Genomic DNA, 26,543 nt, shown 5'->3' with positions numbered 1-26,543 from the left:
ATGGTTAACCGCGCCTTCAAAATTCTGCTACCAAAGGATAACTTAAATAAAGAACTAAACATCATCCGCTCTATTGCCTAATTTAACGGTTATAATTCTTATTTTATTGAACAAATCATTAACAAATTTAGACACCGCCCTAACACAACACTCTTAAAAGATATTCCCAAACCAGCTGCTTACACCACATTCACATTCAATACAAATACCTATAGCATACCTGCCAACCCTTCCGATTTACCCGGAAACTTTCCGGTTTTTAACTCGTCTTCCGATTTTCCGATTTATTTCAAATTCTTCCTATTTTCGACCAATATAACTTCTAGTGCGGCCAATACTCTTCCCCTAGAATAAATTCTTATGTGCTTGTATAATTTCCGAAATCTCATTTTCAAGCGTATTTATTTGATGCTTATTTCGTGTTTCGTCCGGCGCCTTCGTGTATCGTGTTTCCCGCTCACCACAGCAGCGTATGCGCTTTAATGCAGCTGGGGATTCGGGGCGGCGGTCGTCCTGCAAGCAAGACAGGCTGGCGCGCGCTAGCGACTCAGTCAATCGGGATGAAAGAATGAGTTTGTTATTGTTGCTCGCGCGTTAACATCGTTTCTGTGCGTAGTTTCGTTGGGGTTGTAGGCCACGTGTTTTTTCTTGCATTTCTATGCTTTCCCCCACTGCCAAAGTCGTATGTCAATAACGTATGGGACATACTGAATTGTTCTGTATGTGGTAGGTTTTGCGGATTTAAGTGCATAATTTTAATGAGTTGAATGTTTTAAGGGGGTTGTGTCGGTGACAGATACTTTATTTTCTCGTTATGGCCAAAAAATATAACAAACCTTATCTCCAAGTGATCAGAGAAACCTATAAATTTCCGTTTATTTTACCGTCTGATAAATAAAGTACCGTATTCTCTCGCGTAATTAACGCCCTTGCATAATTTACAAATCCCAATATTTTTGGGTCCAAAGTGGAGAAAAAGAAATGTTCACGTATTTGACGCACCCACAACTTCGAACATCCATCACGCAGCTCCGGATGCGTTTCAAAAAAAGATGTCAACAACTCAAGTAGCAGGCTTCCTATTGCGAAAGCGGGCATTCCAAATACAGGGCAACATGTTGTTATTAGCCGTCAGGAAATCCCACGGCACTAGTTTTACGAGTGTTTCGGGTACGGGACATTCTGTGATCTCAGAATTGTCTGTCAGTTCACAGTATTCGAGTAATACTGCATCCTACTAACTCGCGGTGATCAGTTCCGCCGAAACATACGGGAATAGGGCAGCGGGCAGAAAGTATTCAATGCCCAAATGAAAAATTTGCGCTTCCGCGGTAACAAACGTGCACTTCAAGCGGCCAACAAGTCTCGCAAAGCATTTCGCGGACCAAAAAGCGGCAAGTTTCCGCAAGTAGAGGAAGATCTACTTAAATATATGATTTCGTTGATAAGCCATTTCTCACGAAATGCTGTATTTTAAAGAATGTGAAATAACCGCTGCACATGGAATCAGTGTCTCGGATTTGAAGGTTAACGAGGCTTGATTAATTTTATGAAGAGAAATGGACTTCCTCCTCGGCGAAGAACATCATCATGCCAAAAAATTACGAATCATTTAAACCATTTTCATTGCTTTGTGATTGAGAAGCGTAAGGAGAAGGAATATTTGATCTCCCTTATAGGAACCGCAGGTCAGACGCCTGTCAGTTTCCATATGCCACAAAGTCGAACAATCAATAAGAAAGGAACATAGTGTTATCATACGCGCTACCGGAAGCAAAAAAAAACGAAAATGATCGTCGCCATAAGACCTATCTGTGTCGGTGCGACGTAAAGCCCCAAGCAAAAAAAAAATATATATATAAAAAAAAAACGACAATGTACTGCAAGGCTTGCTGTAACAGCTGATGGCAGAAAGCTTGCACCTTACATTGTTCTAAAACGAAAAACACTGCCTAAAGCAAAATTTCCGCAAGTGATCCACGTTCGTATTGAAGAAGAAGGGTGGATTGACACGTCACTCTTACAAGATTGGTTACGGACGGTTTGGGGTAATGTAGCAGGGTCCCTCCTTCGATGCCCGGCTCTTTTCATCTTGGACAGTTTTCTTTTTTTGATGATTATTTATTTATTTATCGTATGGCAAGTATACAAAAGAAAAAGAAAATTTACACTATATACAAGAACAAGAATGTTGGTAGCGTTCACATTTACAAATCAATGTCCAGTTGCCGTAGCCATTCTAAGAAGGGGGTGTTGCACTGATGACATCTTGGCCTGGTCCACCATACTTCCTCAGAGGGCACTACTCAATAATGGGCTTGTTTAAAGGTGCCTAACATCTAAGGTCATCGGCCCGTTTTATTTTTTGCCGGTATGTCATTTATTTATTTATTTATCGTATGGCGTATATAGATATATACAGAAACAAGAAAGCAAGTACATTATATTTTAATGTCCAAAGATGTTATCCATTCTAGAGCCTCTGTATTGGCCTCTACAAAATCAAACCAATCTCCAGGGTAGGCTCTTCTGCTACACTCCTTTACAATGTGTTCGATGGTTTGGAAAGGAGCACCGCAGTCACACTGGGGGGATTGTATCTTTCCCCATGCATACAGGGACGCAGCACAGACACCATGACCACATCGAATCCTATTAAGGATGGTCCAAGTTCTTCTTGGGAGATCAGACCTCAAATTAGGTGGGAAGAAAGGCCAGAGATGTTCACCTGTTTTTGAGATCCAATCTTCCTTCCATTGGTATGTCATTGTTATGATATTACATGAATTGTACTTTTATTAGTTCATGCTTATTTCACTTCAGGTCGTATTGTCAGCTCGTAATGGGAAGAATATTTTCCAGTGTCGGTACTTCAATCCCACGTGTCTAACTTACCTGATGTGCCCTATTTGAATTTTCAGAAAAAATCACACGCCGGAATTTTACGCCAAATGACGATAACCGCAAACGAGTTGAAACGAATTGTGTTTATATTATATTTGATGTATCTTTTAAATATAAATGAATTGTAAATATCTGAATTTCTTGAATAATTTACGCATCCGAAGTTTTCGCCTGTATTTTTCGTCAAAAAGTGCGTTAATTACGCGAGAAAATATGGTATTATGTATTTTGTTGCGTGTGTCGGTGTGACATAAATATTATTCTCCTAAGTGTCATAAATGAGAATGATTGGGTACATTTTCTTGTAACAATTTTTATGTTTTGGTAGCTTAAGATTTTAAATTTAATGGCCAATTCGTATTTTAACTGTAAATGCCTTTTATCTTGACCTTTTTTCACCTAGACCGTGAAGGAATATATGTGCTGAAATCCAGGAATTAAAAAATCTTCCTATTTTTGGTTTCTAAAAGTTGGCAGGTATGCTATAGTATAGCTAATGTCTTCAAAAAACACAATACCATGATTTCTTTTCGAACTAATAATAGAAACCTTGAATTATTACATAACTCCCACTCCTTAAATAGAACAAGTGTCTTTTCTAAATCAGGCGTATACCGTTTTAAGTGCCACAACTGTAATTCTTCTTACATAGGTCAAACTGGTCGCAACTTCAAAATTAGGTACTTTGAACACGTTAATGCAATAAAGCACAACAGATTTTCGGCAGTGGGACAACACATACATGACACAAAACATGCTTTCACTACAATAAACCAGGATATTGAAATTCTCAGCACTCTAAATAAAGGCCCTCTCCTAGACATCACCGAAAACTGTTTTATACACCTTGACCAGTTTTTCAGTCCAAATCTTAATCTGAATGATATTTCTGAGAAACCCAATGCCTTTTTCGATTTTCACATCTCCTTTTTAAATAACCTGAAGTCAACAAATAAGGAATCAATCTTTCACAATTTACACAATACCCTCTCATGCCACTTCCCCCTTCCGCAACACCCCCCTTGATCCTCCTTAGTTCTCCCCCCTCTCCCCCTCCCAAGGGGCTCTGAACTTCGGAGTGTGGGTTGGCGACCACGGGGCCGTTAGCTGAGTCCTGGCATTGCTTCCACTTACTTGTGCCAGGCACCTCTCTTTCATCTATCCTGTCCGACCTCCCTTGGTCAACTCTTGTTCCTTTCTGACCCCGACGCTTTTAGGTTTCCGAGGGCTAGGGAGTCTTTCATTTTCACGCCCTTCGTGGCCCTTGTCTTCCTTTGGCTGATATCTTCATTTTTCGAAGTATCGAATCCCTTCCATTTTTCTTTCCTTTCCACCCTCCATCCCCCAGGGGCTCTGAACTTCGGAGCGTGGGTTGGCGACCACGGGGCCCTTAGCTGAGTCCTGGCATTGCTTCCACTTACTTGTGCCAGGCTCCTCACTTTCATCTATCCTGTCCGACCTCCCTTGGTCAACTCTTGTTCTTTTCTGACCCCGATGCTATTAGGTTTACGAGGGCTAGGGAGTCTTTCATTTTCACGCCCTTCGTGGCCCTTGTCTTCCTTTAACCGATATCTTCATTTTTCGAAGTGTCGGTTCTCTTCCTCTTTTTTCCTCGAATTAGTGTTATATAAAGGATTGTTGCCCAATTGTATTTCCTCTAATTACAATAACCACCACCACCTCCACCATCACCACCCTCTAATAAACGTTCCCCACCCCCTTTCTCTATTTATCATTTCTTTATCAATTACTACGGCAAGTTGTTTCGAGTTGAACCTCGTATTTCTTTCATTATTTCTTCCTATGTTTTAATATATTTTTATTTGGCTTTATTCTTTTTTAACGTTTTAAATTATTTTAAAACCTATATATCCACTTTGAATTTGACGAAATTAAATCCTACACTGTTTTCCTAAGACTTCATTCACGTCACCTTTTACTCTTCAGCCGGAGAAACAAATGCCTACAAGTCCTGCCTAGCAATGACTTTACATAAGTGCATACTTGATCTGCTTATGAACTTCAACTATATTTGTTTTCGGCGCAAGATAGTGATGTTCTGTTTACTCTCTTGACTGTGATTATTGTGTTTTGAACATTAACTGAATTGCTACGATATGATACAAAGTTAATTTTTTGCCTGTGTTCAATATATTAGTTGTTTTAAGATCTTCGCTAATTGGCTGATGATGACACTTGAAATGTGTTGAAACCGGTCCCAATAAACAGGTTGTAACTACTTTTTAGTTCAACTTACTACGGAGTATTGAAAGGTGGATCCTTCCCTATAATATTGTACATCTTCTTATTTCTCTATTCAATACGGAACAATAATGAAGTTTTTAACTTTAAATGTGTGTAACATTGGCGGTAGTTCTGAAACTCATGAAATTGTGTGACGAATTTCTAAGCGATCTAGTATTTATAATGTTGTTCGTAATGAGTTACTAAGAAACGATATTATCAGTCTTTTCGTGAGGCATATTCTGCTTAATTTCCTTGTTTTATACGATCATGGAAAGTGTTCCCAGTGTTAAGTGAAAACAGATGAGCACTCATCAAGATGTAACTTCATGTATTTAATTTCAGGGTTGACCATAACACATACAGTAAAACCTCGATGCATCATTCTTCAGGGGGCAGAGGGGGAAATGACGACGGATGCGGGGAAAATATAAATGCGGGCAACATAAAAAAGGGAGAAAGCAAAATAATAAAATACGGCTACTGTATTGGGACTTTTTTCGTTATGTAAATATATTATTATTATTATTATTATTATTATTATTATTATTATTATTAATATTATTATAAGAACAGCAATAATGGCGCGTGGCCTCCGGAGTCGGGTGCAGGTCTTTCGAGTTGTCGCGTGATAGGCGATGTACGCACATATAAAAATGCAGCTCTACCTATTATAAGATGAATTATAATGTTTAATTCGGCAAACAGACAGCCTCCGAACCGTTGGAATTAACCAAGGAAAGTTAAAATCCTCGACCCAATCGAAACCCCTTGAACAAAAGGCTAACACGTGCTAACCATATAGCTCATACTAAACATAACAGTATCAAAATATTGCAACCCTGATATAGGCCTACGAGGTGGAAATAAAAAGTGTGAATTTTACGCCCTTTCGTTTCATTTTTCTTTACACATTTTGTGATAATTGAAATCCTTTAAGTTCAGTTCTCTTATTGCAAATTAATGATACACATGGATATTACGGCAATAACCTATATTTAGGAAAAGATTCCATAGACCCTTTGCGAACGATAGGTTAGATACCCAACACGGCGCAGTTCTCGCAGCTCAGCTCAGACAATGTCACAGAGGTTAGAAATTCAACGCGGCGCTTTTCGAATTATGTCACAGCGGCTTGTGCGAAGCTGCCAACTTAGGAACTAGTTACAAGACTAGGCTATGAGGAAAGATTATTGATCTGGCTTGGTTAGGTCCGGCTTGTAACAAGACTATTGGGCAGAGGGCAAAAAAGCGGTCAACAGGCCTCTAGCATCCCACACACTCCACAAGGTACGACGCAATTAATCACCCTGTGAGTAATTAAAACGAATCTGGCGCATGCACGATTTTCTCTTTTTTTTTTTTTTTTTTTTTTTTTTTAACCAAGTTGGCAGCCCTAGCCAGCCTATGCCAACACAGAAAATGGTGACAAATTTGAGTGTTAGGCTGTCTATGTTTTAATTCTTGTAAATAAGAATACTTCTAGGGGTTGGTTAGTGGGTCGAGGAAAAGCGTTGGCACCAGGAAGCTCGTAGTGAGGTTGTGCGTGAATAACCTTTGCACAGCACTCCAGCCTACAAGATCCTTGTTCAAGACTAGCAACTCCGAATCGCTCGTACATTCTTGCGTAACAGGTTGCCGCTATTATATGCTAAGCGTATTGAGCAGTCCCTCTAAATTCAAAAAAACTTTTGCGTTTTTTTCTTACGTACGACCGATCAGTGCGGGATAATTGTGACCGAGGACAAATCATTTTTTGCCGATAGTTCGAGAAACGATAGATGCGGTGAAAGTTAACATTGGTTTATATGGAACATTTTTGAGACCGAATAAATTCAACGATGAATACGGGAAAACGACACTTCTGAGATCGATGCATCGAGGTTCTACTGTATTTGACTTGTATTGGTATTGTTTATAATCCCCCCTTGCCGTCCCTTTTCATTATATCTCAAGACTGTTACGCATGCGCGTGTTGTTAAAATTTTTCTGCTTAAGGATCTTCCGGATTTCTCTTTTTGAAAGTTGGCAGGTATGATGTAATTATATGGACCCCCCTAAAATTTGTTTCCTAGAAGTATGGAGCAGTTTTGTTTAAATGTTATGTATAATGCAAAATTTGTATTATTTATGTCGATTTATTTTTCTGTCTGAATTGTTCACTACTCTTGCAGTTTGATGGTTTTTTTAAATTATGGTATTTGTTACTTCAGTATTTAAAGATTATTCAATCCTTTTCTTTTTAGGACCATTTTGGTAAGGTGTTGTTACAACTGCTGACTTTATCACGACATTGCTCTCCCTCTGTGTCCAAGATTGCGAGTCAGACATTGCTGGACCTGCTTCATGGAACAGGGCTCTTTGATGGTTCTGGTGACGAGCTAAATGTGTGGCTGCATTGTTACATGGCTGTTCCTCAATTGTCATGTAATGATATTGCTTCTTTTTTCACCCATGTTGTGACCCATACTGCGCAGAATCTCTCTCATTACAATGATCTCATTTCCCAAGTCAAGGAGGAGGACACAAATGAAGATTCATCATATTCACAGAGGAATAGGATTGAGGATGTATTTACTGGTGAGTGACAGAATGATAAACTACTGCATATTCAGTCTTGGCTTTGCTGTAATATGAATTTGCTTGATTACTTCTTCCCTATCTGATCAAAAGTATCCAGACACGTACTTGAAACAGTCTTCTAAATGTTCCTCAGATATAATGTCCTGTAGTGCTCATTGATATGGGGTGGGCCTGCCTAGAGCAGATACCCACCTTGGCCTTTATTACAGCTCGATGCTGCAGGGGAGACTGCCTACCAGGTCTCAGGACATCTCCAAGGGAATTGCAGACCATTCTTCCTGCTGCACTGTAACGAGCGTAGTTAATAATGTGAGTCTGAAAGCGACATAGCTGTTTTAGTTCCTCCCAGAGGGTGTTCAGTATTGTTGAAGCTCCGGGCTTGGCAGTCCATTTCTGGAAACGTGTCAGCCACAAACCACTCGCAAATAAACCTGCTTTATGATAGGGAGCATTATCATCCTGAAACATACAGTGATTGTCTCCGAACAACATGTAGCTGGTCAAAATGTTCTTGAATCTTTCTATCTTTAATGTACTCAGTAGTATTCAAGAGGACCAAGTCCCTACTACAATGAACACCCCCACACTGCCATCCCAACTCTGCCAAATGTGACAGTGGACACTGTACAGGCTGCATGTATTATTTGCCTACCATTTATCACACCCAAACCCTCCCTCTGACAGCTACATGGTATAACATGTTCCATCACTCCAAATCACATGTCTCTAGTCTTCCATGGACCAGCGGCAACATTCATTACACTACCAAATGCATTGCTTAGTGTTCACCAGCGAAATATGTGGATTACGGGTGGGTACTTGAGCCTTGAAACTTAGTTCTTATACAGTAGAACCTCGATTATACGTTCCCGGAAACTACGTTTTCCTGTATTATTCGTTCAAATTGCGTGGCCCCGCGAGCAGCCTAATTAAATCACGTTGAAAAAATCCGGCAACATCCATTCCTCGAAGAAACGATTTCCTGGATCAACCGTCCAGAAATTTCAGTCCCATCAACGCTAAATCCTCGATCATGCGTTCTTCAAGAAACTGTATCTCGCGAAAGGACGGCTATGGCATTTACGGATCTTGGTACCTAGCACCTGATTGTGATTGATGGGCAGAATTGAATATAATGCATGATCAGATCATCTGATGGCCAGACAGGCATCAATTTTTGGTAATGAGTCAAAGTCTCTAGTGCACTGGCACTGCCGGTGGCTCCAAGTAGCCTACGCAGTGGCCTCCACGGTATGCACTAGCCAGCTTATTGGTAGGTGTGCTAGGTACCAACTTATGAGCCCATCCTAGCCCACGAGGGCAAAACGTTGGCAACTGGAATGAGTTAGCTCGAGGATTTATAATGTCCAATAACGGACCATTTATATCAGTATTATAGATCTACTTGAAGATGGGGCAAGTTTCGTCAAATGTTCGTACTTGCAAAATGTCTACATGATGTCCAGGGTTAGATGTTTATTTTTTTACTTTTTTTTTTTTTAGTGTATCGCCGAACAGGTTTTTGGCACTTCCCTCAGGCACTGTATAGTGACTAGACTTTCAGGCAGGAATCAAAACTGCTCCTTCTTAAGTAACACAAATTTAGTATTTTAATATTATCGTATACAATTATGTTATCGAGACCAGAACATTACATACTGTACATAAAGTCATCGGACTTTTTCGGATTGCCTATTACTGTTTTGGTCCTAATATAAGACTGGGAATTTCATGTTTTTGTGCTGAAATGTTATTTAAAAAATGCATTCGTTGTTGTTTTGTTTTTGTTTTTTTGCGCATGTTACACTTTGTATCATTTCATGGTCATAGCGACTTGTGCAGCGAGCGCGCTTTCCAGCTGAGTCAAGGTCACAAATAACCATAATTTCGGTAGTGTTAATGATATTTTTTCTCTTTCCAATTTGATTGTGATTAGTGATGGGCAGAATTGAATATAATGCATTTGAGAACTTGAGGATCGATACTTACATTTGAAACCATATTCTCGAGTTCAACATAACCTTTAAAATTCGATGTAGGCCTAATTTACGCGGTACAAGGTTTCCATAAACTGACTACAAAGTAGAGGTGGGAAAAGTCGTGACTTTGATGTATCAGTGACAGTGACACAAATGTAACAGCTCCAAAACGTTTTATCCTGCTGTTGTTTGGAAGAGTCGCTCTTATGATCTCTTATTGCTAAAATGGGAGGACTTACACGAGCAGGCCGATGTGCAACCAGTGGCCAAGACCTATCACCTCTGTCACCCACTGATTTATTCATTTAATAACACAAACAGGCCCAATGAAATGTACTGCCTTAAATTAAAATGTTTCTCCCATATTGTAAACAAATCATATAGTACTGTAACTCTTACTTTCATTCAGTAAGAGCCCTTAATATTTATTCATAGAAGAATGAAGATATTGTCATGCTAATTTAAATACATGAGAAATTACAGACATTGGCGTCAAGTTAAATATATTAAAATACATTACACAGCATATAGGCCCCTATACAACAATAAAATATGAACACATATACCCTAGAATTCCTCAAAACTAATATAAGCATAATCATACAATATAGCCTAGTTGTACAAAATTATGACAAACAAAACCTACATTTGAGCTCAGTTATACAAAATTATGATGAACAAACACATGCAGACATACAGTACAATCAACTTATACAAAATGATAATTAACAAACAAAAAACATACAATAGAGCCCATTTATACAAAATTATGATTAACATACAATGTGTAATATGAAATTTAGAAACAGAACAACTTATGAACTTATGTGTAACTGGAAATGAAACTTTCAAGCAGTCAACCATCATGGACACTGACATCGGAAGAATTTACGTTTAAAAACATCAGTTGTTTCACTTTCCCGGAACTCAGACAAGTACGTCTGTCACTTATTAAGTTCCCAGCTTTGGAGAAAATACGCTCACATGGCACTGATCTTGCTAAGACATTAAAATGTTTTTTCACTAACTTAGCCATTGTCAGAAATAAATGATGATTTTCTGACCACCATTTCAGTGGGTCCTGATTTCTAAGTAAAATCAGATCTTCCAAATAGCGCTGAACTTCAGTTGACCTGGATGTGACATTGCCACTTGGTTGTAATGAAGTGACTTCCTTATTAAAAACTTCCCAGACTGACAATTCTTCAGTTTGTTCAGGCACTACTGGATCATCGTATCTCTGACAAACGGATTCTTGTGTGTCCTTGCTTATTTGGGCCGAAACCAACTCGATAACGCGTTTATTGACATTTTCAGTGATTCGCTCATTAGAAAATCGAACCATTTCGAAGGGTGGATCGAGAAAAATACAAAGGTATATTGTCTTGCTCTCTTCAAAGTTGGACATTCTCGTTACAGTGCCTCTTTGCAGCTCTGCAACTACCTGTTTCGTAACTGGAAGAAAATTTTCTTCTTGTATTTTCGAGCAGTCGGCCAACAAACCTCTCGTTAGTACGATAATCTGACTCGCAGTGGCATATTTCTCTGCACTTCCTAGTTAGTTACTTCCTTAGAAGGTTTCAAAGCCCTACACAACTGGGTACAGAAGTCCCATTCTTCCGATGAAAGTACGGGGAGGTCTCTATCGCCTCTCACCGCCTCTCGAAGCAGTGTGATACCTTGCAGCATGTAAAATGTGGAGTTCCATCTGGTTGGTACCTCCTGCAGCAATCGTTTAGGCTGCGCGACTCCCAAGTTTCTTTGGTACTTTAAAAGTTTCTCACTAGCTGCTGTACTTGCGTTTCCTGCACTATGTGTAGTGCATTCTGCACTATTAAATTTAAAGAATGAGTGTAGCAGCCGAATGTTTCCATTTAAGCTCATTAACAACAGCACCAGTAATATTAGCAGCATTGTCACTTACTACTACCAGCACTTTGTTACTTAAACCCCATTCGTCAGCCACATGTTTAGTTTTGTGAGTTAAATTTACACTAGTATGTGGGGTATCAAATCCACAGCATTCAAGTTGTGCCGAATCAAGATAAAATTCATCATCAATGTTGTGAGCTGTTGTAGCAATATAGCTTTCTTTAATGATTGATGTCCAAAAGTCCGTGGTCAAACACACGCTAGACATATTTTTCAGCTTGTTCTGCACGGCATTGAAGGGGTGCTCATACAAAGGAGGTAGCATTGACGTCAACAAAGTTTTTCTATCTGGTATCTGATACGAGAGGTTCAGAGCATTAGTATAGCTAATAAAACCCTTGGGATTTTGCCATCATATTGGGGCGCTTTTGTATCTAGCCTGCCTGGTGGCCGTGATCATTAAGGCGCTGAGGTCTAAACAGTCTGACACCAAGGTTAGCCGGTTCGAGTTCCGTTGGTCGAAAAATTTCACCATCACAATGTTGGCCGGCAGGGTAGGGGAGGTGGTGGTATACAATTTCTAATCACTAGATTGCGTGCCAAAATCCTGGATTAAATTCCAAACCTCTCCGCAGTGCTCATGTGGAGTGAGGGCATATGACGCTGTTGATGGTGATTCGTCCTTCGGATGGGGACGTTAAGCCTTGAGCAGACCCCCTTGGTGCTATTCAACAGGAGTAGGCTATGTGCCGGCACGGTGTTTCACCCTCTCCCTACTATCATATCACGTCAATCATTTCATCACATTAACTCCTCTGATGAGGACGTCAGGAAGGGCATCCGGTCATAAAAACCCGCCACGACAAATTCATCTCACCTCATACCCGACCCCATAGGGAAACGGGACAAGGGTTGGACAAACAAACATTGGGCGCTTTTGTATTTAACGTGCTTTATTTTATTAGATTAGAGAATTAAAAACTACTTGTGGTCAATTGTTGTTTGGTTTGGCGTTACAGGTGTTTGATTTTTCCAAGAGTTTGGCTGATCAGAGTTGCTGTACTGAAAGAAGTTTTCAGAAGAAACTGACGAAGTTTTCCTGGTAAAAGTGAATGTAAAGTTTCGAGATTTTAAGTCGCGTACCGGTAATTAATGTTTGAAACCAGCCCTGCCGTCTAACTTGCCTGGAGGGCCTGGGTTCGATTCCCGGCCAGGTCAGGCATTTTTAGCTGGATATGAGGGCTGGTTACAGGTTCACTCATTCCACGATTACCTTTAATTGAGGAGCTATTTAATGGTGAGATGGTGACACCAGTCTCGAGAGCCAGGAATAATGGCCAAGAGGATTCGTCACATTGATCCTGTGTCACCTCATAATCTGCAGGCTTTGGGACCCAGCAGTGGTTGCTTGGTAGGCGAAAGGCCATTGAGGCTGTAGTTTGGTTTGGTTTAGGGGTGTTTGTAAGATTATAAGTATACATATTGTATTTTTGTGATGTTTAGCCAAATAGTTGATGGTTCATTCATTCCTGGATTTTCTGTTTTCCCGTCCTATACGTTTTTTTCTGGTCCCTCCAAAAATGGAGAATCAAGATTTCACTGTATATCCTTGCGCGCAGTCATGGGACTACAAGGCAAGTTTTTTAAGTAAGGGCCGTTTAAAAAAACTACACAACGAAAGACTATTTTCAAACACCACATTTATTTGCAGATTTTACATACTTTGCTCTATTTTTCAACATAGCCGCCAAGTTTGTTTAAACACTTTCCATACCTTACAACTAAGTTTTTAATACCCTCTTCATAGAAACTTGCCGCCTGCTCCAATAACCAAGAGTTCACGGCCGCCAGGAAAGGCGTTTGAGAGCGCTGTTATTGTGAAGCCTCTGTCCTCACGATCTTCACTTCAACTGAAGTCACAAAATCGTCTGTGATCAGAGATGTGCGACCGGAGCAGGCCTCATCATGGACGTTGTCACGGCTGTCTTCGAGGTCTCATACCCTCTTACGCACTTTGCCTTCACTCATAGCATTAGCACCGTACACTTCACAAATCTGTCGGTGAATGTCTGCAGCAGACAGGTTCCTTGCCGACAAAAGCCGTATCACTGACCGAACCTCGCACAGGGTGGACGAGTCGATAATCATGAACATATGAACAAACACAGAACAGAATCGTACACGTTAGCAACAGAGCTGCAACTGAGCCCCGTTTTTCCTGAGGCATGCCGACACACGATGCACACGTTCATTGCAACTACTACTGTCTGCAACAAAACAGCCCTTACTCAAAAAACAGGCCTCGTATTTGCACAATTAGTGACACTTTACAGGTGATGATATCACTTGATGTCATGTGATTTTCCCATACTACCTTCTTCATTGCTTGAAGGTCCCTGTCGGTCAATGCAGGTAACCTACCCTGCCATGGTTTTGATGTAGTTTCCCATTCCCACTTCACAATCAAGTCCCCGACAGTTGACTTAGGCAACGTCTCTGTCTGATCGCTTACTAATACGACAACCAATAACTGTTGTGGTGTTAAAGAAGCTGTGTTTAATCGTATTTTGAAAGATGTTGTGTATCACTTTATTTTATTTCAGAAAGCCTCAAGAAAAGACGTTAAAGTACGTTACTGAAGGACAAGAGTCATTGTTTTCATTTTGATTTTGTTCTGCTTGATTTTGTAAAATATGTTCATTTGTTTCGCCTTGAAAAATTGACTGAGTGTGATATTTAAAATTATCATTTTGAATGAGGACAAAGAAGAACTTTTGGAAATTTGTCATAATTTGGGAATGTGAACCCCATAAATCATTCTTGTAACTTGAAATTATCCATTAAAGATATTTAGTGTTATTTAATTATTCTGCAACGCTACTAAATTAATTTGATTATTGTGTAAAATTTGATAATGTAAATAACAGTGTAATTAGCGAGGTAATAACTTTTGTGGCAGGGTGTATCTGCACGTGCCCGTGTTTTTAAGATGCTTCTAGTGATTTCCTGTTGCATCGGAAAGGAAGTTTCTGGAGGTTGTAAAGATCTTTTCTCATCAAAAATTTTGGAGCCCTGATTGGCTAAAATAATTTAGTTCCTTATTGCTGAATATAAGAGCCTCGAGTGTAATTCCCGTGCGCTAATTGGTTATCGCTTGATTGCCCCACTTCTGGTAACTTGGCCAGGGCCAAGCTTGTTTCCATTGTCTTTGATTTGTGACCAGTGAAGGGAGCATAGGTCCCCTCCGACTGTCCTGTGATGAGACTACCGGCCCCCCGAAGTGAGCAATGTTTGGTTCATGTTTTGGATTTTAATTTTTAAATATCATAATTTAAATATTTTTTACGCCGGAGTTTACCCGGGGCATCTTCCATTTGAAATTTTTTAACTTCAAATGACTTAGCCCTGGCGACTAGTCATACCCCCTTTGTTTTCGGATGTAATCCCCCTTTCTTGATATGAACATTCTAATCTATGTCAGTGTCACTATGTTGTCACGTCTTTTAAGTTGTTTGTAATGTATTTTATTTTTCCCTTGGGGATGCCTCCAGTAATTCTGTAGATATTTAACATACGATAGTTTGAAACTATGCGCCTTTTACTGAAGAGTTTTAGGAAAGGCTGCAACCGAACTGGTCTTGCGTTAAATCTTATTATTTTGCTGCTTTCTATCATTTGTAAATGTTTCAAACAGGACCTTTCCTTATTTTCAGGTTGTAATTTAAACGTTGATTTAATTTTTTTTTTTTAATGTGAATACCCTGCCATCGTCTATAATTCAATAATTGTAAATACTGTTGCACCATCCTGCGGGGAATCATTTTCTTGCACCATCGTGGGCGACCTATCAAATGTTCCGGCTATTTTCCCCTCCTCCGACTATCATCTCTTCGGATCAGTAGAATGGATCAATGCATTTATGAAAACGATGCTTAGTATCGGTAGCTATACTTGCTTCTATTAATCAACGATAAATCAGTGGCCGCGCCATTTAAGAAAATTTAAGCAGCGCCGCAAATTTCACTTCACATGTCACATTTGTCATCGAAATAGTTTCCCAATTGCCATGCGACACCTCTCAGGGATAATTAAAATGCATCTGTAAATAGTATTTTTAACGTGAGGTCAACTGGGAACCCGCATTTCCTTTTAATAACTTACCAGCAATACCATCTATCCGTCGGAATCGATGTTAAGTTGTTCATGTCCATTCATTCAAGAAAAAAAAATTACATTTTTTAATTAATTCAAAATCATCTTATCTACCATAATTATATCAGCCTATTTTCAATAATAACCTCTAAATTGTATAAATCTACAATTTTATTCATGATTCTAGAATCATAAAAGAAAATAGGTTAAGTCATTTACATCAATCGCCTTTCTCTTCTTTCTGTTGAAAAATATAAACCTAAACTATCTACGATCTGATTCAATTAATCCTCTTGCTAAATACAGTAGAAGTCCGCTATAGCGAGTACGGCATATAACGAGAACTCCGTTATAGCGACGACTTTTTTCTGTCCCTTCAAAATTCCTATATTAAACTGTGTATCGTTCTTCGATTACAGCAAGAACCCTATCACTGGCGCATCCGTTATTACGAGCGATTAGGCGCGCGCAATTTTTGCCGTTACCGATATTTATACACCCCAGCGATGATATTGCATGCGATCGATTACCTTCGGCATCGTTTCCTCGCTATGTGCACTAGCGATTTCTCTCGTCGACATTCGAAGGCGATGTTGGAGTCGATTAGTAATATCCGTCGACAGTTGTTCCGTAAAGAAAATTCGAAATGAAAGAGAACATATTTTCGTAATAAATGCGTAAATAACGTGTCCGATAACGGTTGTTAACTCGTTAAAATTAAGGCTGACTAAACGACCGCTTAATTTTGAGGCTAAATACGGCAATTAAGTAAGAATGGGATATACCTTGAGATATGGCAGAGTGCTTAATTGATTTCAGGGGTTAGTTTATATTTTGTCGCGTCTGGTTAAATTACGGAAAGGCTATTATGAAAATTTATAGCGAGAAAGGTATAATTTTTCTATTGGCGCTTGAAGTGTGTTTTCATCATACGTATAGTACGGTTAAGTTAGGATACGTGACGCTGTTTGAATAAGAAAATTGAAACGTTTGCAACAAAATGCGATCGATCATCTTCGGTACGGTATAGTTTTCTCACTTTGTGCATTTGCGAGCTCTCTCGTTGACATTCAAAGGCGATGTTGGAGTTTAGTAATACCCATTGACTGCTGTTCTCTCAAGAACATTCGAAATGAAGGAGGATAACACGTTTTCGTAATAAATGCGTGAATAACGTGGCCGATAGCAGTTGTTAACTCGTTAAAAATAAAGACTGAAGTAAACGATATCCTAATTTTAATGTTATGTACGGAAATTAATTAAGAATGTGATAACCTCAAGATATGGCCGAGTACATCACTGACTTTAGAGGATATTTCATATCTCTCGTCTAGTTAAGGCTATTTACATGTAAATTTTTCGCGAGGAGGTTATTTCTCTACATGCGTTTCAAATATGTTTTCATGATAGGCTACATATACGGTTAGGTTAGGTGACGCTGTTTGAAGAAGAAAGCTGAGGCGTTTGCCACAGAAATCTCTGGAGTGATACCGTATTTCTCCGAATCCAAGACTTTTTTTTCTCAGAGTCTAATGCGAAAACTCAAGGATTGTTGCATTTGCGGCCTAACAGGAAGTTAATGGATACCACTGGCAACTATCGCGGTAACCACGCTGCTTCTTTTCACACGCGCACAGAACTCGTTGACAACAAACGACCGCCTCTTTACTACACATCGCTAGCCGCTACATCCGGTTGTACAGAGCCTGTGTGTTTCTCAAATCTGCAGAATGGCATCAAAGCATGCGATCCTTCGAATTCTTAGAAAAGCCATGGCTACTCAGTGGCAGACTTATAACGCTTCTATTGTACTTGACGCTTAGTAAAATTAAGGTTTATAGACAGCAGGAATATTTTCGTGATGGATAGTCGTATTGTAAAGATACGTGGAAAAGGTATTGCCGGCAAATTTTCAACGGGTTCTAGTCGATATTATGATGCCAATTATAAGTTAATGTTTATTAAACACACGGAAATGTAGAATAATTGTGCAGCCGCAAGAAAATACGGCATAGGCCTAACTAAAGCCAATATTTGGCGTTAGCGTGAAGACAAAGAGCTAAAAAATGCGTCCTGTACAAAAAATGCATTCAGTGGTTCGCAACAAGGACGCTTTAAATAAGTCGAAGATGAAATTGTGAGGTATGTGCACGAAAACCGCAAGGGCGGAATGGCCATACCGTGGCGCAATGAACTCGTTCGTTGACTTTCAACGTTCGCGATTAGGCCAATACATCGCTAGCCTCTGAATTTGGCCGAACCCGGCAAGCGAGACGTGCGTGTAGCGGCAGCCGGTTATATCTGACGCTGCGTAAAAGTAAGTTTTATAGACAGCAAGAATAATTTCCTGATGAATCGTTGTATTGTAGGGACGCATGGAATAGGTATTGCCGGAAAATTTTCAACGAGTTCTCTTCGGTATTATGATGTCAATGTTGAGTTTTTGGTCCTTAAACCCGCGGAAATAAATAATTGTGCAGCCGCCAAAAAAAAGAAATACGGCGTGACGAAAGTCAATGTTCGGCGTCTAAAAATAGTCTAAACATGCGTAGGCCTACTGTAAGATAAGGCATTCATATGATTTTTCAAACTTCTTTTTGAGTCTGATTTAATTTTTTGAAGGAAAAAAGTAGGGTTCATCTTGGATTCGGAGATATACGGTACTATATTTTTTTCAGAATGAAATTAAACATTCACGTAGTATCGGATTACGAAAAATAACAAACAAGTAAGCCGTAGTGTGGATATCATCTACGGAAACACAAGTTTTGAACAAACTGATTGCCGTTTCATCCCGATTTTAAAGTGCATGAAGGGTTTTCCAACTTTTATACAAAAATCTGATATAACGACAATCCGTTATAGCGAGTAAATTTTCGCCGTTATGAATTCTCGCTATAACGGACTTCTACTGTACTCGTTATCCGCATCATAAAAACAAAGAAAAATTCTCATAATCATAAGTCATAGGTACCAGTCATATTTGATGAGCATGTAGTCAAATATTCTTTGAAATTAAGTCTCTCATATTAAAAAACGACAATGAATTGGTAAGCAGATAAATTAACATTGGTTAAAAAATCCAAGTCCCTAAGCCTTAGAAAAATGCATAGTAAATATACTTAATTAGAGTCCCTCGGCTCTTTTTTTTAATGCTTATTTTCGTTGATATTGAATTCATATTTTGTCACTAATCATAATGCATATATTTCAAAATTGTACGTCAGCAGGTGCAAGTAAGTTCCAAGTATATAATAGCTCAAAATGGCTATTTCGAACATATATCGATCATGAAATGAAAAATATTGGTCAGTTTGACCATGTCATTTGGTAAAAATAATCATATTACCTCCTAAAATTAAATGTAGGTATCGTATAATGATCAGTTATTATCGTAATTCTATCAGAAATTATAGGCCTACCTATCATGATTTATGGTTGCACCTATGTCCAATCAAGTACCATAACATTCGTAGGAATATATTTAGTAACATTATTTATTTAATTGTGGCAGAGATTTAAATTATGAAGTCGCTTTATCCATTAAAATATACCCTTGAGACCAAACATCAAATAACATTCATTTCAACGTTGACATATTCTCCATGAAGACAACAAGTTTACCCTTATTTATTCCTTATTTGGAGATTTAATCTGAAGACAATTTATGGTAACCAACATACGAATTCTGCGACGTATTTCTTTGTATACATTTATCATTAACCCAATATATCTTGCATTACTATTTAAAATCATGCCGCATACGTTAAATAACATTATTGGTTAGTAACACATCGTATTTACTACCAAAAATTCATAAGTATATTTATCTCTCCATATACCAATATTAAACATTATAATATCGCGTCATTCATTACCATAAATATATCTCAACGAATAATTATACATATAGCCTCATCAGCACGTCGTTCAAATCCTTACTTTCCTACAAAAACATTAATCACTTCATCTAGGCGGCAAATCATCTCAACATATTGTTAATATACTACAACGGTGCATTTCTGGGTTAAATTTCACTTGTAATACACATGATCACGTTATTCTGTAAAAGAAACACATGTATAAACAAAATAAGTTAATATTTACTCACATGTAGTCGCAGCGTAATAGTAACCAAATCTAAACAACCCAGAAATTAATTATCTTCTTTAAAACGTTACGTCTGGAATATATCGCATTGTGTACGTCGTTTTATTTCGATAATGGTTGAAAACATCATTTGAAATCTCTCCTTGTTTAACTTTAAGCATTCCTACATCATGACATTGATTATATACACTCGAAGAATACCTACTCCCGTAATGATAAATCAACTAGGATAATCTCATTGCGAAGATAGTATCGACTGAGATTTCATCATGAAGAACTTCGTAACAAGCTACACACCAACGTTTACTGCAAGTATTATATACTACGTCTACGACACATAAATTTCAAGATTATAAAATAATTCTTTGGACTTAACTTGCAACTGCCGATGTTAAATGACTGGGTTGGGCTCCGATGTTGTCATCTTAGGGCTGCGTAGATAGTCTCCAACATCCGTTACGTCATCATCAGGCGGTAGACTCAAGACTTGGGCTAGCAGGAACAGTTGGGCGGTCTACGTCGGAAAGTCAGCCCCATCTCCGATTTAGCCTCTCATGTTGTAGCCGTTAGTCACATGTGAAAGAAACATTTCCAGCATCGTAATTAATGTCACGAACATAGCCTTCAAAATATACTACAAAGAAGCTAGATTATAGTTTTGTAGCAGGTTATTATAGCAGAAATTCAATGTTAATTTCTCGTAACTGACTTTAACAAGTAAATTATCGAATTAGCTCTTAGTTTTTCATTCAGACATTCAGCATATGAGAAGTCGTAATTTGTTTGGGTATTTCACGACGACCTTCAGTTTGTATTCCGACTACTGTCCAAATATTATTCAATTTCTTCTGCTTATCCGCCTCGATATTAGGTTGGATATCGGCGTAACTTTAAAAATTCTTCAATGTGCTGGATCTTTAGCTCTTGCTCTGTATATATCTCCCTTCTTCTTCCCGCGAGGACTATTTTCTTCGTGGATGAACTTGCTTCGAAGTTTTGCGTAAAATTTTTTTATTGTTCACTCACTTCTTTTTTTTAACAATTTTTAAAACTTTCAATAATTTTTTTATCACGGCCGCATGGATCCTTTATATCTTTGTCTAATTTTGTGACCTAGGCATACTTGATTCGCCAGATGAACATCTTTGCCGTCACATTCATGGCCTCCTTGATTTTATGCGTCCGTATTTTATATATTATGAAATCACGGCCTATTTAACCAGATATCCTTTCCTTTTTTTGGATGTATGGCTCAATTAAATAATCTCTGTGATCTCATTTCCGTGCATGGCAAACGTAAATATTGTAACACCTTCGTTTTTCTCGTTATCAGGACGATGAAAACGGTACACTGTTTCTAGAAGAACCAGGGTGGAAGTGGGTTTTTTTTGGAATGTTCGTACTTTAGCACATACATTGTAATATGCTATTTTGAATTTGTTTGTACCTTTATAATCAGTAAATTACAGTCTTTGGAAAGGGATCACCATTAATATCGTTTTCCTCGCAACGAACTACCTTTCACAGGCCTCATACGGTTCCCAGCCCGCTTCCCCCATCTCCTTTCTTTTAGTTGTCATGTTGGTTAATCTGGTATTTAAATCTTGATGCTGTTTATGCAGTCTTTATCGTATTTGAGTGTTTTATTTAATTTTATCAAATCTCATGTTTAAATTTTCTTTATTATTATTATTATTATTATTATTATTATTATTATTATTATTACTATTACTACCATTACTTTTGATCCTGTGTAATCCGTAGTGGTTACATAATGAAGCAAAATAATTAAATTTAATGCAGAGGCCAGTTTGGTTGCAACCTTTCCTAAAACTCTTCAATAAAAGGAGCATAGTTTCAAACTGTCCTACGTTAAATTGCTACAGAGTTACTGGCGGCATCCCCAAGGAAAAAATAAAACACATTACAAACAACTTTAAAGACGTGACAACGCAGTGACACTGACATGGATTAGAATGTTCTAATCAAGAAAGGGGATTACATCCAAAAACAAAGGGGGTATGACTAGCCGCGAGGGCTAGGTCATTTAAAGTTAAAAATTGGTGAAAAGGTTTTACAAAAAATTTAAATTAAGAATACATTTAAAAGCTAAAATCCAGAACATGAACCAAACAGTGCTCACTTCGGAGGGCCAGTAGTCCCATCACAGGACAGACGGAGGGGACCTCTGCTCCCTTCGCTGGTCACAAATCAAAGACGACGGAAACGAGCTTGGCCCTGGCCAAGTTGCCAGAAGTGGGGCAATCAAGAGATAACCAGTTAGAGAACAGGAATTACACTCGAGGCTCTTATATTCACCAATAAGGAACTCCATTATTTTAGACAATTAGGGCTCCGAAATTTTTGATGAGAAAAGATCTTTACAACTTCCTGAAACTTCCTTTCTGAAGCAACAGGAAATCACTAGAAGCATCTTAAAAACACAGGCATGTTTAGCTACACCCTGCCACCAAAGTTATTACCTCGCTAATTACACTGTTATTTACATTATCAAATTTTACACAATAATCAAATTAATTTAATAGTGTTGCAGAATAATTAAATAACACTAAATATCTTTAATGCATAATTTCAAGTTACCTGAATGATTTATGGGGTTCACATTCCCAAATTATGACATTTCCAAAAGTTCTTCTTCTTTGTCCTCATTAAAAATGATAATTTTAAATATCACACTCAGTCAATTTTTCAAGGCGAAACAAATGAACATATTTTACAAAATCAGATAGAACAAAATCAAAATGAAAACGATGACTCTTGTCCTTCAGTAACGTACTTTAATGTCTTTTCTTGAGGCTTTCTGAAATAAAATAGTGATACACAACATCTTTCAAAAAATGATTAACACCGTAACAATAACCATTCCACATACAAAGACATTTAGATCCCTTGCTCCACACCATTTCTGCTAGTATTTCAAGCACTCAACAACATGGACCCCTGAACACTCTGAGCCCGGACATTTCAAGATGGCGTCCCTACCCTGTGCCGGCGTAATTTAGACTCTCAGAAAAAAAATCACAATTCTGTCAGTTTTTGCATTATAAATTAACAAATTTATATACATATTGTACAAAGAGGGGCTATCCCACGAAATCAAATATAAAAATGCTTACCTTAAGCGTTGGAAAGAAACTTATGCTACAATATTGGTCCATTCTGATATCCTCATTCAAGCACTTGAATTTGTAATTCACTAGAAAAGTTTGATAGTCACTGAATAACTGAATTACACATTGTTATTCCCAGTACTTAGCTTTGGTATGGTAACACTCAAAACATTCTCCTATGCAAAGACGTACGTCACATTTACGACAATATATGGTTGTCATTTTCTTCACAGCACGACCGGGGTTATGTTTGTAACTTGTCGTAGCAAACCTTGCACGTACCCTGCACGTGTCCTTCCTTCTTCGCGCCTACTGCAGGTATTCTGTGTGGAAAATGATCTCTACTCCTTCCTTCTTCGTGCCTACTGCAAGTATTCTGTGTGGAAAATGATCTCTACCTACTAGCCTTCCCGCAGTTGATGCTCGTGATTCTTCAGTAATTTTGGCCCCAACAATACTCACGAAATCATCCTCTAAACGTTCACAAAATTTCGAAAGGGGAAGTTTTTGTGAAGAAGCCTTACGGTGCAGTATATAGGCATTCACTATGGCAAGATCAAACAGATGGAAGAATAATTTTTTCCACCACTTGATCGATTTCCTTGTGAATGCATAATACAGTGGACTGCCAAATTATTATACTCAGAACAAGTATTTTCAATCTGAGTATAATAATTTGGCAGACCACTGTATGCCAACAATTGGTCGGACTTATCAACACTAATTTTGAATTTGTTATAGTCTACTACTACTGATGGTTTGGATTTCTCGTGGTTCTCTCTTGCTGCGGGTACTTCAATCATGTCATCATCATGTGCAGTGCTCAGCATATACACGTCTCGAACATCTCGCCACTTTATTGCTAGAAGGTGTTCTTTCTGCAATGACATGGGCTGTATGCACGCATAGGATTTCCTTTACTTGTACAAGGTCCGGGATCCATATCTCAATAATTATACAGTATAAATCGACTACTTGAGAGATGACTGCAGACTGTTGCCTCACTACACTTTCATTCTAAATCTGTGAAGTCATATAATCTATCATTTGAACAAACGCACATAAATTTGAGCTTATCTAACCGGAGCGCGCGAGGAGTACGTACGTCAGCAATTACGTGAGATCAACTGAGTACACGTGGCTACGAAACATCGTCCCTAAGTTGCACCACCAATCACTATTGATCGACAACACCACCTAACCATAGTAAAGGAAATAGACAACACGTCAAAGCAAAAGCTAATTCGATAATGTGAATAGCTTTCGAGTGGCTGAATTTCAAAAATCGTGGTAGTAGTATTACTAACAGTGGCACTCAGGCGCACGCCGCGTGGTAGTAATATTACTACCGGCGGGCGCATAGTGTTAACTGCCTTGTATAGTAGCAATGGCGGTTGTAGTGTCGTCTAAGCTCTAGTTTACATGTACACACTAGTGTTTGGATACTTTTGATCAGATCGTGTCTTTAGCTGTGTAAGGAAAAAATAGGCAGAAATAATTTACATTGGAATGAATGTGTTGAGGATAGATGGCAAATAATTTAGAACAACACAAGAAAAGAATTACTAATATGATCATCAATCTGAGGAGAAGAGGATTCCAGTATGAAATGATGCTTTAGACTGGCAACTACTTTATAATGGATAGGTAAGGTGCTGTTGTGCCCTGACCTACCTTGTGTACCAGCCATTCACATTACACTACTATCCGCCAGACTTGTTCTCCACAGACTGATCACCATTTGAACTATCAGCTGACTCTCCCACTCACCTGACGTCGCTCTAATGTCTGACACACATTCTAGAATGAACTGTCGATCATATAAATACGTCTCATCTCGTGCAGCTGGGCATGTTGAACGAGAGGCCGTTCCCCGCTGGATGTGCGAGCACACCACGCTGGACAGAGCTGGTTCTCTAGTCCCTTCGCCTGCTGCTGTTTTGGTTTCAGGTGAAACTTAGAGATCAAGTAATGTAAAACATCCTTGCATTCATCTTTCTAAATAATCATAAAGTTGGGAGAGTCACGCATTTGTACGGCACTAAAATCCATTTGTCTTTTTGGCTACTGATCTTTAACACAAGCTGGGACTTACATGCTTTACCATATTTTGAACTACTTTATTCTTCAAGCAAATTCTATCCTCATCTGCCTGCCATTACTCCTATTAGAACTCTTTTCGCGTCAGTCGTGTCTCTCTGTTCCCTCATTCCTGTCCTGCCTCCACCCCTCATCTTGTTTGAAATTTTGTACAGTTTTATGGTAGTAGGTATTTAAAATTTAGGACTGACTTGTAATGAACTTAACTATCATATGATCAATTTCACTGTTGATTGTTTTGAATTTTGTTACTTATTAGGTTAAATTTATGAGACCAGTTAACGATTTGGCATAACTGTTTCCATGTCTATGTATCTGTATTAACTATATACAGTATTTAAACTAAACATGTAGCATACATATGGTTGGTAAGTCCGAAAAAAAACCGTAAGAAATATTTTGAAAGACATTGAAAAGGCGGAGCAAACCGGCAAAAAGGTTTCAACACCATGAAAAAAACAAGGGTCTGAAATAAAAATGATTTCTATTGATGACTTTGATAATAATAATAATAATAATAATAATAATAATAATAATAATAATAATAACAACAACAACAACTAAACACTTTTGTGTGCAGTGGAATATAGCCCAGAGGGATCCGGGACATAGAGGATGTTAACAAGATTTACAACTAAATGAAAAGATAATTTTGATAATAATAATAATAATAATAATAATAACAACAACAACCACCACCACCACCTTTTACTAGAATATGATATATGCGTGTATACACAACCGACCAGCCGTAGCTTCGGCCCAACATACAGTCACCACATGTTGCCAGAGTACTATAATAACCTAGTATTACCCAGCCAGCGAATTGTTGCCGATGGCGGAAATCGGAACTAATGCGCTCCGCCCAGCCACACGCCTGCGACAGAAGTGCATTTGTCACCAGCGAAACTTCATCGCATGTCGTGTGAGTGAATGATTCTTGCTGGGTCGTGCATTGTGCGTTGTAGATTAGTGAGCCCGTGTACATAAGTAAGTACGTACGTAAGTGAAAACAGTTAATAGACTATATTGTTCGTTGAGCAGTGGAGTAGATGAACTTTAACATAATAATAGTACATAGTACATAGTACAAATAATAATAATAATAATAATAATAATAATAATAATAATAATAATAATGGAAACGTCGAAACAGGAAAAGGGGGAAATGGACTCATTCCGCGGAGAAGAAAATGATATACAATGTCGTGCAGTTTTGTAAGCAAGAGAAAAAAGAGATAAAAGTAATTATACCTCTTCAAAAAGCAATTTTAAGGGCGGCACATATGGTTGGTAAGTCCGAAAAAAAACCGTAAGAAATATTTTGAAAGACATTGAAAAGGCGGAGCAAACCGGCAAAAAGGTTTCAACACCATGAAAAAAACAAGGGTCTGAAATAAAAATGATTTCTATTGATGACTTTGATAAATGTCGTATTCGTAGAAAATTCCTAGAGTATTATGAAGAA

At 38.4% G+C, this 26,543-nt stretch overlaps 1 protein-coding gene across 4 annotated transcripts in view; it reads left to right on the top strand.

Moving 5' to 3' along the window:
- The window catches only part of LOC136857679 (nucleolar pre-ribosomal-associated protein 1), a 404,999-nt gene that overhangs the window by 217,625 nt on the left and 160,831 nt on the right, over positions 1 to 26,543 (top strand). For all 4 annotated transcript variants that reach the window (XM_067136526.2, XM_067136527.2, XM_067136525.2 and 1 more), the window contains one exon: positions 7,395 to 7,728. In XM_067136526.2, coding sequence (XP_066992627.2) covers positions 7,395 to 7,728 — 334 coding nt within the window. The remainder of the gene's footprint in view (positions 1 to 7,394; positions 7,729 to 26,543) is intronic.

Source organism: Anabrus simplex, chromosome 1 (assembly GCF_040414725.1).
Source record: "Anabrus simplex isolate iqAnaSimp1 chromosome 1, ASM4041472v1, whole genome shotgun sequence".
Taxonomy (NCBI): Eukaryota; Metazoa; Arthropoda; class Insecta; order Orthoptera; family Tettigoniidae; genus Anabrus; species Anabrus simplex.
Note: the sequence above shows the minus strand (reverse complement) of the source record. Positions and strands in the feature narration are given on the sequence as shown.